The 15,601-nt window shown below is 35.5% G+C and overlaps 1 protein-coding gene across 1 annotated transcript in view; it reads left to right on the top strand.

Moving 5' to 3' along the window:
* The first annotated feature begins 4,813 nt into the window (after positions 1–4,813).
* LOC127094126 (uncharacterized) overlaps positions 4,814–15,601 on the top strand; it is a 29,137-nt gene continuing 18,349 nt past the window's right edge. The window contains exons 1-8 of the mRNA XM_051032990.1: positions 4,814–4,892; positions 4,971–5,185; positions 5,282–5,614; positions 5,698–5,920; positions 6,013–6,108; positions 7,823–8,184; positions 8,301–8,403; positions 8,494–8,566. Coding sequence (XP_050888947.1) covers positions 4,814–4,892; positions 4,971–5,185; positions 5,282–5,614; positions 5,698–5,920; positions 6,013–6,108; positions 7,823–8,184; positions 8,301–8,403; positions 8,494–8,566 — 1,484 coding nt within the window. The remainder of the gene's footprint in view (positions 4,893–4,970; positions 5,186–5,281; positions 5,615–5,697; positions 5,921–6,012; positions 6,109–7,822; positions 8,185–8,300; positions 8,404–8,493; positions 8,567–15,601) is intronic.

Genomic DNA, 15,601 nt, shown 5'->3' with positions numbered 1-15,601 from the left:
ATTCTGAGTATTTGATTATCAATTGGACACACTGAAATCCTAACACTAAGACCCATATATATACTAAGTCGAAACAACCGCTATCAACGGCTTTTTTCCAAGAAATGACACATCACACTCGGCATGTCTTTAATTCATGATAACGTTCCACGCGTTTTTCTTTAAAACTAGATAAGAATGAAATACCGTTATCCCTCTTTCATTCAAATTCAAACATATGCGTCTAACACAACCTTAAAGTTGCCTCAGTCGAATTACCATTCTAAACTTAGAAGTATTTCTAAGTTTCACAACAATTCCCTCTCACACAAGGTAAACTTTGACTGACTTTCTCATACCATGTTCTTTATGTCGAAGTTCAAAATATCTTCAAAGGTATTCTCTCTTCTTCGCTTATTGGCTCCAGCCCGACGTCGAAACTTCCAGCTAACACATACCCACGACCCATACGAGCTAACTCTAATGGATAGCGGGGTTTTTTTGGTCGGAATAAAAAAATTCTAAAAAAGTATGAACTTTAATTTTAAAGCTCAAGTCCTATAACTTTTTGGACCTGACAGGCCGACCCATATGGACTAACCCATTTTAAAAGCTTACTCGCATTGAACCATTTACTCCTCAATTATGAGATGTGGGATGGGAGGTTTATAAGAAATGTGTTGGACGATAGGGTTAGGTGGATTTGTCAATTTTATGTCCAAGACTCTTCTTTGAAAAATAAACAAATTAAAGAAGTTAATGTGAATTCAAAGGATTCATATAGTATTTGTATATGTCACTGGCATATACATCCAGTACAATGTTTAATTTAGTTAGCTCAATTGATAATTAGGCAATATATTAATTGTAGATAGGGATGTCAATTTGCATTTGTTAACAGGATCTCGTGGAAATTATCTGTTTAGAGTTCTTAAGTCAGGGATTTTTTCCTCCGCGGGGACGGAGATGAAGGGAAAAGTTTCTCCTATGACACTTTGAGGTGAGGATCGGAGAAGTACCCTCCGTTCCGTGGATTCCCCGACCCCGACCATATTATTTAAATTTTATACATAATATATTATATAATATATAATTATATAATTTTACATGTTTACTTTATATAAAATTTATTAATATATTAGGAAATGAAGAGTATAAGTTGATCATTTTTGTTCCGTTTCATTATATAATGGATTGTTTCACTATCCAAGTACCTAATCCTAGAAAAGTGCACTCAATACATTTAGTGTACACACCCTATCCTCTTCTTATTTTCTCAATTCTCTTTGTCTCTTCCATTTCTCATCTCCCTTGTTCTCATCATCATCAAACAAACTATTCTCCTTTATTTATTGTTCTTATGATAATTACTCTTCAATTTCAATATACTTCAATTAGCAACTTGATTTTTATTCAATTAGTAAATTAGTGATTATATTTTTGTAACTGCAAGTGTTTTTGCATTTGTTTGTTATTGATGCAAGAAGTGTTTTTAATTTTTATTTTTTAAAAGAAAGATGCAAAATATTTGTTTTTTTAAAAAAGGAAAAAAATAACTAAATACTAGTGTCATAATTTTGATCAAAAAATATATAAACTTTTTTATAATTCGATCTCTTTAGATCTCCGATTCTCTATGGAAATCTGTGGGAATGGGGACGAGGAAAAATATTCCCCCGTAACAGAGATCGGAGACGGGGATGAAAAAAATATTGGGCGGCAGGACAGAAAGTGAAGAAGCATCCTCCATACATTCTTTGCCACAAGGACATCCCTAATTGTAAAAATGTGAATTTAAATTTGTAACATACTTTTTTAAACAATGAGCATTTTACTTATGATTGATTTTTATTTTTAAAAGCACATCTTAATTAGAGTATTTATACTTTGAAAATAAAATAATGTATTATAAATTTAACAATATTTTGATTCAAACAAGAACTTATAATTTAATTTATTAAAACTTTTAAATTATTTCAAAAATAAATGGACAATAAATTTTAATATTCACTATAAGAAAAAACTTTGTCGTACTGATGTAAAATGATATTAAACAGGTTGGCCAGTAGAAGTCGCATGTGCGCTAGAATGGTGGTTGTAGAGAATAATAATAGAGATTGTGCATTATGCAACGTTGTCGAGGAAATTGAGTAGCATTACTTTTCCGGATGTCAATTTTTTTTTATTTGGAGACAAGTGTGCAACTGGATTGGCTACGGGTAAATGTTTAGTGAATAAGGTTTGATCATTTTGATAAGTTTTACTGTCTAATTAGAGAAAGATGCACTAAAAAGGTGAAAGAGTTGTTATGGCTAGCCACCATTATCTGTCTAATTAGAGAAAGATGCACTAAAAAGGTGAAAGAGTTGTTATGGCTAGCCACCATTTGGAACATTTGGCTAGTGAAAAATGACATCATTTTCAGAGGAGGTAAAATCAATGTACCAAGAGTTTATAACTGTTAGATGCAATCTAAAAGAGGGGATGGGTGAGTTAGGTTTGCTGAATTTTTCTCGCTTTTGCACAACAATTCTTAACTTGTTGTTTTATTGGAAGCAATGATTAGAATGTTACTTTAAAATGAATGTAAAGTGCAAAATTTTAAATGTATAAAGTAAATAATACAAGAGATTTATACTAGTTTCCGTTACCAACCAATGATACATCTAGTCTCTCTACTCCTTAGAAGATTTTCCACTATGTTTTAGATTCTTGTATAAATCTTCACCAGGACCTCTTTATAACCTTCTAATACATAAACAAATATCAGAATGGTGGACTCTGAATCTCCCCGACTCAAAGAACCTTCAGTTACACTTGGATTTTTCAGCTAGTAAAAGGTCAATAAAGAATGTTAACGAAAAGACATTTGTTGTGAGGAAGCATTATTGGAGTGTTTTAAAGAGAATTAATGATGAAGCATCGGCAGATTAATAACGAGGGATCGAACGAGCCATCGGCATAGAGAAATATGGTTTGGAGGAATCTCAAGGATAAATCCCCAAGGCCTAGATCGCTGGGAAACATGACTAGAATCTCAAAAAGGATAGTCGAGAAAGGCCTTTATTTTAGCAAGAAGACCAGTCGACTGAACCACGTAAGGTGAAATACTTAGTAAATTTATAAGTCCAAAGTCCTTAGTCAGCATCGATAGCACGTTGGAGCAGTTTCCATCGAGGGTTCGTGAGAAAGTTGCAAGCACTTACAATTTAACATGGGTTTCAAACACATAGTGACGTGGATGACATATAAACACGCAAGTGGGAGCTTTAAGATTGAATGTGAAGTGAATGCAGTAGTCCCTTAGTGGTCATAACTGTCGTCGACGGTTACTTTGTAAATATAATAAATAGTATGTTAGAAAAATATTTGGTTATGCGTCTATATCTTGAGTTTTGATGATAACAATGTTGTATTTGTTTGAGAATAATTTTGGTACCCTAATGGTTTATTATTATGTAGCTTTAATAGCCAGTTCTGATTCTGAGTATATGACGTGCAACATCATCAGTTTGTGAACATTGTGTTCCAAATTCCGCTTATGCGCTAATCATAAGAAATTCCGAAAGACATCAAGTTGTTGCTGCAATGTTCTTTCTGATTTTATGCTGATTCACTCTTGAAAAGTTTCTAAAGAGACGCTAGATAATTGATGCAACGTTCTCTCCACTTTTGCTTATGGACGTGTCTCTGATAAGTTAAGCTTCTGAAGAATGGCAAGCTTCTGAAATTTTGTTACTTAGTTGAAGATTTTGAAGATCTCAAGCCAAACGTTGAGGTTATCAAGGTTCTGACTGTAGACTCTAAAAACTCTAAAGATACTAAAGATCTCAAGCCAGATTGCTGACACTGTCAAGGTTCTGACCAAAGATTTTGAAGTTTCTGAATCCAGTTTTATGTTTGTTCATTTCATGCTTCATCAATTTTCATCAGAAGCCAATGAACATGAAGATAAGATCAAACGGGTACATGATCAAATAGTACATAGTATAAATCAAATATTCTTTCCACTACCTAATATCGTGGGTAAGGACAGTATTATACATCACACTTATCACTTAATTTGTGGGCAAAGGACAGTACGCAGTATCACTCCTTTCATCATCCAACAGTGGAAAACCGCTCAATTTGTTTCCCCATTTTTCCCTCCAACAGTTTTCTTCTTATGCTATATAAGTAGGACTTGGAGAGTTGAAGAAAAAAAAGAGAATGTTGAAGCGCTACAACAATTTGACAAGTTTATTATTTTGTCAAAAGTTATCAAGTTTATATACAATTTTTATTTAAGTGTTTGTAATTTAGTTGTGTAAAATTTGTTTGTGTAGAAGCAACTTATAACATACAAACTATTATTCAAATTGTTTGTTTGATTCCTTATGGAGACTAGGGTATAATCAGATCCTTGAGAAGACAATGAAGGGTACTCTTTGTGATTCCTTAAGGAGACTAGGTGATAATTGGATCCTTGAGAAGCCAAAGAAGGTTATTCTTTGTGATTATTGTAATAAGTTGATTATAGTGGATTAAGTCCTTGTGTATAAGGCAAAATCACATTGGCGGGTGGACTGGAGTAGCTGTGAGTTTCAAGCAAACCAGGATAAAAATACATGTGTTTTTATCTATTTGTTATTAACATTTAAGTGGTGTTTTTGAGTTGGTAAAAAGCTTTTGTTTTTAAAACCCAATTCACCCCCCCCTCCCCCATACACACACACATACACTTTCTTGTGTTTTTCACACCTTCAATTGACATCAGAGCTCTGGTTCTGATTATGATAAAAGATTTATCAACACTTCACCGTGTTCAGTACCGGTCCAGTTTGTCTGAGAAACAATGGTCGCTGCTAATGTTGTTAACATTGTTAATAACAATGAAAGAGATCACTACAGTGCAAAACCATCAATTTTTGATGGTGAGAAATTTGATTATTGGAAAGATAGAATATAAAGTTCCTTTCTTGGTTATGATATTGATCTTTGGGATCTTGTAGTCGATGGCTACGTTCACTTAGTTAATGCTGAAGGAAATACTATAGCAAGAAGTGCTATGACTGATCAACAGAATAAGTATTTCAAAAATCATCCTAAGGCCAAAATTATTCTGCTAAATTTTATTTCTTATACTGAGTATGAGAAGATAACAAACAAAGATTTTGCCAAATCTATTTTTGACTCTATGAGGATGACTCTTGAGGGGAATGCTCAAGTAAAGGAGACAAAGGCCTTGGCCTTAATCCAGAAGTACGAGGCATTCAGAATGGAGGATGATGAAACAATTGATATTATGTTCTCAAGGTTTCAGATGCTTGTTACAGGACTAAAAGTTCTGGATAAAGGATTCTCTACAGTTGATCGTGTCAAGAAGATTATTAGAAGTCTCCATAAAAAATGGAGACTTATGGTAATTGCTTTGAAGCTAGCAAAGGATATTAATAGCACCAGTCTTGAAGAACTTGTTAGTTTTTTAAAAAGCCGCGAGATTGAACTTGAGGAAGATGAATTTCAGAAGCGAGGTAAATCTGTTTCTTTAAAGTCCAAGCCTGCGAAGACAAGAGTTTATCAAGATGAGGAAGAATCAAATGGTTCTGATGAAGGCTCAGAAGATGATGATGAGTTATCTTTGATTTCTAATAGGGTCAATAGACTCTAGAAACCCAGACAGAATGGGCAACGGAAGTTCAGCGGATTGCTAGTCATTCTGATTCTTCGTCTGGACAGAAGAAGCAAGGTTCTGCTAAAGAAGTTACCTGCTTTGGGTGCAACGAGCCAGGCCACTACAAGAATGAATGTTCTACGTTGAAAAAGGACAAAAGACCTAAGAAATTTTTTTCTAAAGGCAAGAAGGGGCTGATGGCTACATGGGATGACTCAAAATCTGAAGAAGAAGATTTTGACGAAGAACAAGCCAATGTTTCATTGATGACAACAACTGATCCAGAAGGTTCTGAAGAACCAAAATACAAAGAGTTGTTAGAATTAGAATCGGACTCCGATTATGAAGATGTATTTCTGAACTATCTCGCTCTGATTTAGAATCATGTCTCTCTGAAATATTGGAAAAGTACAAGAGTCTTCATAATAGGTACAAGGACCTTAAACAAGTCCAAGTAGCTTCTTCTGGAACTCGCAGTGAGCTTGAGAAAGATATTTCTTCTCTAAATGAAAAAGTATTTTCTTTAGAAAGTAACAACTATGCTTTGAAAAGTAAAATTTCAAAACTAGAGGACGAAATAGTCTCATAAGCTTTTGATACTGATTGCGTCATTAGATATGACAAAGCATTCCAGTACTTTCTGGCTAAAAGCATAGATAGAAGCAAAATGGCTTCTTTGATCTATGGAGTTAGCAGAAAGGGTAAGAAAGGTTTAGGTTGTATACAAACAATAAAACCTGACGAAAGTCAGAAGGTTAAACTAAAACCTCTCTATGAGCATTTTGTGCCTGTTGGCACTGAGCTCGATGTGTCTGCACATACATAAAAGTATACAAAGGGTAAGAACTCAAGTCTAAAACCTAAGTATCATGCATAAATTCCCCATGATTATCCTTCTGCGTAAAGACCCAACGTTGTAAGAAACTCTGGGAAAACTAACAAGAGAGGACCCAGAAAACGGGTATCTAAGGATAAAATAATTTATGTTGCAGAAATCCTTAGCAGCTCAGCTGAAACACCAATAATGGTACCTGGACAGTGGATGCTCATGACATATGACAAGCAGAAGGTCTATTTTCTAAGATTTGGAACTTAAGCATAGAGGCTTCGTTGGTTTCGAAGGAAACCATAAAGGAAAGATCATTGGCTCTAGAACCATTAGTAACGATAAACTTCCTTTTATTACTAATATTCTTTTAGTCAATGGTCTGATGCATAACATATTGTCTATTAGTCAACTTAGTGAGAATGGTTATGATATCATCTTTAATTAAAAGTCTTGTACGACTGTCAGTCTGAAAGATGGTACAATCCTTTTTAACGGAAAGAGAAAGAACAACATTTACAAAATCAGACTTGCTGATATTGAGGATCAAAATGTTAAATTCTTAATGTCTGTTAATGAGGAACAATGGGTATGGCATAGACGTTTGGGCCATGTTAGCATGAGAAGGATTTCTCAGCTAAATAAGCTTGGATTAGTCAAAGGCTTACCCAACCTGAATTACGCTTCAAATGCTCTTTGTGAAGCATGTCAGAAAGGCAAGTTTTCTAAAACTTATTTTAAAGAAAAAATTGTTGTTTCTACCTCTAGAGCGTTAGAACTTATGCACATTGATTTGTTTGGGCCAGTGAAATCTGCCTTTATCAATGGTAAGAAGTATGGATTGGCCATCGTTGATGACTATGGTCGTTGGACATGGGCAATGTTCTTGAAACACAAGGATGAGTCATATTCTATGTTCTATACTTTCTTTTCACTAGCACAAACAAAAATGGATTGCAAAATAGTCAGAGTCAGAAGTGATCATGGTGGTGAATTCGAAAATAAAAATTTTGAAAATCTTTTTGATGCAAATGGAATTTCCCATGATTTATCTTGTCCTAGAACTCCACGGCAAAATAGGATTATAGAAAGGAAGAATAGGATGTCGCAAGAAATGGCCCACACCATGATCCAAGAAACTGACATGGCTAAGCATTTCTGGGCAGAAGTAGTTAATGTAGCTTGTTATATTTAGAACAGGATTTCTATTAGACATATTCTGGGTAAAACTCTCTATGAATTATGGAAGAATAGAAAGCCCAACATTTCTTACCTTCACCCTTTTGGCTATGAGTGTTTTATGTTGAACACTAAAGAGAATCTTAGCAAGTTTGATTCTAAAGCACATAAGTGTTTATTGATAGGATATTCTGAACGCTCTAAAGGCTACATAATCTTTAACACTGAAACACGAATCGTTGAAGAATCAATTCATGTTAGATTGGATGATAAACTTTACCCTGAAAAGTCAAAGCTAGTTGAGAAATTTGCAGATATGAAGATTAACTTCTCAGAATCTGAAGATAAAGACTCAGAAGGAAAATCAAAAGACGCTGAAGCAAAAGACTCAGAAGCGACTCAACCAGAAGCCACTATTGGGTCAACTCATCAGAAGAAGAGTATATTAAAAGCCTCTCATTCTGAAGAATTGATTCTGGGAGTTAAAGATGCATCGGTCAGAACTCGATCCTCATTCAAACCTTTTGAAGAAACTCTTCTGGGTTGGGTATCTCTGGTAGAGCCACATATATTAATGAAGCTCTTATGAATAATGAATGGATTATGGATATGCAAGAAGAATTGGATTAATTCACCAGGAATGATGTCTGGTATCTTGTTCAGAAACCAAAGGATTTCCATGTCATTGGAACAAAATGGGTTTTCATAAGAAAGCTCAATGAGAAGGGAGAAGTCATCAGAAACAAGGCTCGATTGGTAGCACAAGGTTATAGTCAACAAGAAGCTATAAACTATACATAAACTTTTGCTCCAGTTTCCAGGTTAGAGTCTATTCTTCTTTTAATTTTTTTTGCAGTCAATCATAATATCATCGTTTATCAGATGTATGTTAAGATTGCAATATTAAATGGATACATTTCTGAAGAAGTGTATGTGCACCAACCCCCTGGCTTTGAATGTTCTCAAAATCCAGATTTTGTGTTTAAATTTAAAAAGTCGTTATTGTTAGAACAAGATTTTGGTTCAGCAATTTATCTCTAAGTTGTGACGATAACAAAGGATGAAACATTTTGGTACCCTAATAAAATTCTCTAAGTGTGCAGGGCTCTAACGATAAATGAATCTGATGAAATAACCTCTAAAGTCACACAAGTCCAGAACAGTTGACTCAAAGCTAAAAGTATTGGCTCTGACATTTGAAGACTCAGATATTCTGCATCTGAAGGATCCCACACCTAAAGTATTTAATGATCACTACATTTGAGGAACGTCAAGTTAAAGATCAATCAAGAACTTCTAAACAAAACTCATTAGGAAACTATCTGAAGAATACGTGATCTAAATGAAGTATCTGAATTCCGTGCACTCTGATTCACGCCAAGCCAGTCAGATTAAGACTTAACAACGAAGTATTCCAAAAAGGGTATAAATCTCTATATGGAGAAAATTGAGTACTCTCCTAAAACTGCTATGAAAGGACAACATTTTTAATGTCATTAAGTCCCATTATTGATAAGATATCAACATCAATGCTACATTCAACGATATCATCTCCAAGCACTATAAAAAGGTCCAACCATCATCATACCAGTATACAAAGCTAATCTACAAGAATTATTTTCATAAAAAATACAATCATTCACCAATTCTTATTCTACTTTTTCACACTAGTTGTTGCTCTTAGTGTGAGATTCAATTGTTCTTACTGTACTTTTCTTACCTAGAAGCACTAAACACTTTCTTGTATTTTTATAATAGTTGTTGTAAAGTTCCTCAAGTGACTTGTGAAGTCTGTAGATTTGAGAGGGCTAAGAGACCATTGTAATCTTAGACGTTGTTGTAATCTTTCAAGATTATTGAATTAAGTCCTTTTTGAAGGCGAAATCACCTCTGTAGGGTGGACTGGAGTAGCTTTGAATTTCAAGCAAACTAGGATAACTTTTGTGTTGTTTATCTTTGATTTGCATGTGTAGAAACTCCAAAAGTTTTTATTGTCTGTGAAAACAATTCACCCCCCCCCCCCCACTTTCTTGTTTTTCTCTACCTTTAATTGGTATTAGAGCTCCAGGTCTGTTATTGATTCTCAAATCAAACACTTAATAGTGTAGAGAGATCCAACGTAAGAAAAACATAATGACTACCACAAATGAAAGAGATAGCTATAACGCCAAACCTCTAGTCTTCGATGGAGAGAAATTTGATAATTGGAAGGAGATAATTGAAAGCTTCTTCCTAGGCTATGGCGCTGACTTATGGTACACTGTTACAAATGGTTATGAACCACCTGCATCTGCTCCTGGAGTCGTCATTTATAGAAACAAAATGAGTGATGATCAGAAGCGTGACTTTAAAAATCATCATCAAGCCAAAACGATTATGTTGAACGCCATATCCTACAATGAATATGAAAAGATCACCAACAGGGAAACTGCTAAAGAAATACTTGATTCCCTAAAGATGACTCATGAAGGTAACAATCAAGTCAAAGAGACTACGACTCTGGCCCTAATCCAAAAATATGAAGCCTTCACAATGGAGGAGGATGAAGCTGTAGAGGTAATGTTTTCTAGATTCCAAACTTTAATTGCAAGACTCAAGGTTCTGGACAAAGGCTACACAATTGCAGATCATGTCAAAAAGATTATTAGAAGTCTGCCAAAGAAGTGGAAACCTATGGTCACTGCCCTGAAGCTATCAAAGGATCTGAACAACATAAGCCTGGAAGAACTCATCAACTCTCTCATGGATAGAGTTAGAGGAAGACGAACCTTAAAAGAAAATAAATTCAGTGGCTCTAAAGTCCATACCAGAAAGACGCAAGCCATAAAGGACCAAAGCCTTTCAAGCTAAAGAAGAAGACGATGATGATTCTGAAAAGGATGACTTTGATGATGAAGAAGAGATATCTCTTTTTTATCCAGAAGAGTTAAAAAAACTCTGGAGAAAAAGGAATAACAAGTTCAGAAGGCCACGACAGAAGGGAGATTATTCAGAATCTACCTCCAGAAGCCGACCAAGCAAAGAGGTAACTTGCTATGAATGTAAAGAACCAGGAAACTACAGAAACGAATGTCCAAAGCTCAAGAAAGATAGTTCCATAAAAGAAGGATTCAAGAAAAACTCCTTCAAAGAAAGGACTCATGGCTACCTGGGATGACTCTGAATCGGACGCCTCAGAATCAGACTCCGAACTAGAACAGGAAAATGTCGCATTCATGGACACCACATCTGGAGGTACATCCGAAAAAGAATCTGACTCTGAATAGGTAATTTTTTATCTCTCTCAATCTGATCTAGAAGCTTGCTTATAAGAATCTCTAAGATCCTATCTGAAGCTTTGACAGAAATTCAAGATCCTAAAAAGGGTCCATGAAGAAACTGTTGAAGAATGTGATAAGCTTGAAATAAAAGTTTATGAACTTAAAGGAAACATTTTTGTTTTAGAAAAAGAAAATGAATTTTCAACCAAAAAATGTTTAAAACTTGAAGAAACTCTTTCCAAAGCTCTACCAACTTCTGACACCATAATATACAAATATGAAAAGGTGTTTCAGAAATTTCAAGAAAATGGGCTTGAAAGAAGCAAAATGGATTCTACGATTTATGGTTTTAGTTACAATAAGAAAAAAGGAATTGGATATGACTCTGATGAAGATGAGCAAATACCATCTGTAGAGGATAAGCTAAAGTCTCATTTTTCATATCATTACACACATGCACATACAAAAAGTTTTAATAATGCAAGAAAACCCAAAGTTTCAAGAAACTCTGGGAGAACTAATCATAAAGGACCCAAAAGATTCTGGGTACCAAAAGATAAAATAGTATATGTTGCAGATATCTTGTGCAGCAGAGTTAAAACACCAGTCATGGTACCTGGACTCTGGATGCTCGCGACACATGACGAGAAGAAAGCATATGTTCCAAAGCCTGGAACTTAAAGACGCAGGCTTTGGAGGAAATCAAAAAGGAAGAATTAGAGGATCTAGAATGGTTAGTAATGGATCTCTTTCCTCTATTTTTGATGTTTTTAAGTAGAAGGATTAATGCATAACTTGTTATCCATAAGTCAATTAAGTGATAACGGTTATGATATAATCTTTAATCAAAAAACGTGCAAGGCTATTAATCAGAAAAATGGCACAATTCTTTTCATTGGTAAGAGGAAGAACAACATTTACAAAATTAAACTTTCAGATCTAAAAGATCAAAACATAAAATGTTTAATATCTGTAAATGAAGAGCAATAGGTATGGCATATACGCGTGGGCCACATTAGCATGAAAAGGATTTCTTAGCTAAATAAACTTGAGTTAGTTAGAGGCCTACCTAAGCTGAAGTTTTCTTCAGATGCTCTTTGTGAGGCATGTCAGAAGGGAAAATTTCTAAAACAACTTTCAAAAATAAAAATGTTGTTTCTACCTATAAACCTCTGGAACTTCTTCACATTGACTTGTTTGGACCTGTTAAGACAGCCTCAGTCAATGGTAAGAAGTATGAACTTGTCATTGTTGATGATTATAGTCGTTGGACTTGGGTAAAATTCCTTAAACACAAGAATGAGTCACACTCCGTGTTTACTAATTTCTGCTCAAAAGTGAAAAATGAATTTAACTCTAAAATCATTAGAGTCAGAAGTGATCATGGTGGGGAATTTGAAAACAATTTTTTTGAAGAATTTTTTTATTCTAATGGAATATCCCATGATTTCTCCTGTCCTAGAACTCCACAACAAAATGGATTTGTAGAAAGGAAGAATATGACCCTTCAAGAAATGGCCAGAACCATGCTCAATGAAACAAATGTAGCTAAGAACTTCTGGGCTGAAGCAGTGAATACAACGTGTTATATTTAGAATAGAATCTCTATTAGACTTATTCTGGAGAAGACTCCCTATGAACTGTGTAAGGGTAGAAAACCCAACATTTCCTATTTTCATCCTTTTGGATGTTCTTGCTTTATCCTAAATACTAAAGACAATCTGAACAAGTTTGATTCTGAAGCAAAAAAATGTACTATATTGGGATACTCATAACACTCTAAAGGCTATAAAGTATACAATACATAAACATTAATTGTGGAAGAATCAATACATGTCAGATTCGATGATAAGCTTGACTTTGAAAAGTCAAAGCTAGTTGAGAATTTTGCAGAATTTGAGATAATACTGGCAGGCTCTGGGGAAAAGGCTAAAGAATCTGAAGAAGCAGAAAAGGGAACTTCAGAAGAACCTAAAGTCACATTAAATTAGAAAAGATCAAGAACTAGACAAAATGTATCTGAAGAATTGATATGGGAAACAAAGACGAACTTGTCAGAACAAGATCAACATTTAAGGGTTCTGAAGAAACACTTTTGGGACTAGTATCTCTGATAGAGCCAACATCATGTGAAGAAGAACTTCAAGACAAATAATGGATTCTAGCAACGAAATAAGAACTTGATCAATTTGCAAAGAACGATGTCTGGGATCTTGTACCAAAACCCAAGGGAACCCATGTGATTAGAACCAAATGGGTGTACAGAAACAAACTGAATGAAAAGGGTGAAGTGGTCAGAAACAAAGCATGATTGGTGGCACAAGGTTATAGTCGACAAGAAGATATTGACTAAAATGAAACCTTTGCTCCAGTCGCCATGTTAGAAACTATATCAGATGGATGTCAAAAGTACATTTCTGAATGGATATATTTCTGAAGAGGTGTATGTTCATCAGCCCCTTGGTTTTGAAAACTCAAAATGTCCTGAACACATTTTTAAACTGAAAAAATCCCTCTATGGTCTAAAACAAGCTCCCTGAGCTTGGTATGAAAGACTAAGTTATTTTCTTCTGGAAAATGATTTTATCAGAGGCAAAGTTGATTCTACACTCTTTTGTAAAAACATCAGAAACGACCTTATGATCTGTCAAATATATGTTGATGACATAATTTTTGGTTCTGCTAATCCCTCTGTTTGTCAAGAATTTTCTAAGCTAATGCAGGCTGAATTCGAAATGAGTCTGATGCAAGAACTAAAGTTCTATCTGGGAATACAAATCAATCAAACATCAAATGTTACTTATGTTTATCAAAGCAAAATCATAAAATATATTCTGAAGAAGGTTGAAATATCAAAAAGCAAACCAGCAAAGACTCTTATGCACCCCACTTGCACTCTGGAAAAAGAAGAGGTAAGTCAAAAGGTTTGTCAGAAACTCTATCGTGGTATGATAGGTTCTCTTCTCTATCTAACTTCTACACGTCCAAATATATTATTCAGCGTTTGTCTCTGTGCCAGATTCCAGTCAGATCCAAGGGAATCTCACCTAACAGCTATTAAGAGAATCCTAAGGCATCTGAAAGGAACACCTAACCTTGGCCTGATGTATAAGAAAACATCAGAGTATAGGCTTTCTGGGTATTGTGATGTAGATTATGTTGCAGATAGACTAGAACACAAAAGCACATATGGAAACTGTCAGTTTTTGGGAGGAAACCTCATCCTATGGGCTAGCAAAAGACAATCAACCATTGCACTCTCAACTGCAGAAGCAGAATATATTTCAGCTTCATTATGCACCACTCAGATGCTCTGGATGAAGAATTAACTAGAGGACCTTAAGATATATGAGAGTATACAACTTCTCCCAACAAATGGAAGCAAATGAGCAATTTGTTGAAGCTCCACAACAAACCTCTACTTCAACTTCTACAACTTTAACAATGGTTTACAAGGAACCCCACACCCTTGATCGTCCACATCACATAAACCTAGCCACACCCTTTGAAAAGCTGGAGGTACTATGTGAATCACTGGTGGATTTTGATAACATGAAGCTGAATGGAATTGATCTCATTGAGGAACTGAAAAACAAGGTTGGGAAACTTATTTTCAGAGGCTCTATGGTCCCATCTATACCTTCCTCGTCAAAAAGTTCTGGAGATTCACAGACTGCGATGATCACTGCATCGTTTCATATGTTTTGGGTGTGAAGATGGTTATCACCGAAAAATCTATTGCCAAGCTTCTGAACATGGAGAAAACTGGGGGCAGAAGGATTGACAACATAAACCCTAGGGCAAGATACATGCCTCAGGAGATTGTTCCCATTATCTTCAAACAAAGCTTTGAAGGAAGATCCTCCAAGAACCAGGAATTTCACCAGAATCTGAGAGTCTGGCTGAAGATCATTCTGGGTACCATCCACCACCGTCCAGCTTCAAACTCTTCTAACTACATCAGCACCGATCAGAAGTGCATTTTATATTGCCTTCACAAGGGACTGGAATTGAATCTCCAAGCGTTACTCTTCAAGTACCTAAGGGATTCAATTAGGGACATAAGGAATCACATGAGGCCCATAAACTACATTCCTCTAGGAAGGCTCATCTCTGATGTTTTGATTGAAAGCGGGTTAGTGGACCATCTGATATCCCACAATCTGATGGAAGATGTGACTGTAGACATGGGCAAACCTTTGAATTCTAGGAATCTGAAGAGCATGGGGGTCATTGAAAGAGTCTTATCCAGACAAACTCTAGATACATCTTGGGAAGCTCTGAAGGATCAGAGAAAGATTCCAAATGGTCTCTATTTATTCTCCAAGATAGATCCTCCTGAGGTCATTGCCTACTACCTCCAGGATCTAGCAGCTCAAGGAGTGGACATCTCAGAGTTCTCGATGGATTGGCTACCAGAACATCCACCAAACTTCATGAAGAGGATGAGAGATCCCTCTCAAAGGAAGTCAGAGAAGAAGACTCTAAAGCTAGGAGAAACGTCAAAAACCAGACCGCTTGTGCCTCTAAACTCCTCTGCTTCAAGTAAGTCAGTTCCCTCTGAAACTCCCTTATATTCTAATTTAAAGCAACTAACTTCCTCTCTACCTCAACCATCCTCTACCTACACAAACTCTGAACACACAACATTCATTCCAACTCCCTTTGAATCTCACAACTCTAACCTCTCCTCACCCCCCTTTC

Source organism: Lathyrus oleraceus, chromosome 6 (genome assembly GCF_024323335.1).
Source record: "Lathyrus oleraceus cultivar Zhongwan6 chromosome 6, CAAS_Psat_ZW6_1.0, whole genome shotgun sequence".
Taxonomy (NCBI): Eukaryota; Viridiplantae; Streptophyta; class Magnoliopsida; order Fabales; family Fabaceae; genus Lathyrus; species Lathyrus oleraceus.
The sequence above is the reverse complement of the archived record's forward strand: the minus strand, read 5'-3'. Positions and strand labels throughout refer to the sequence as shown.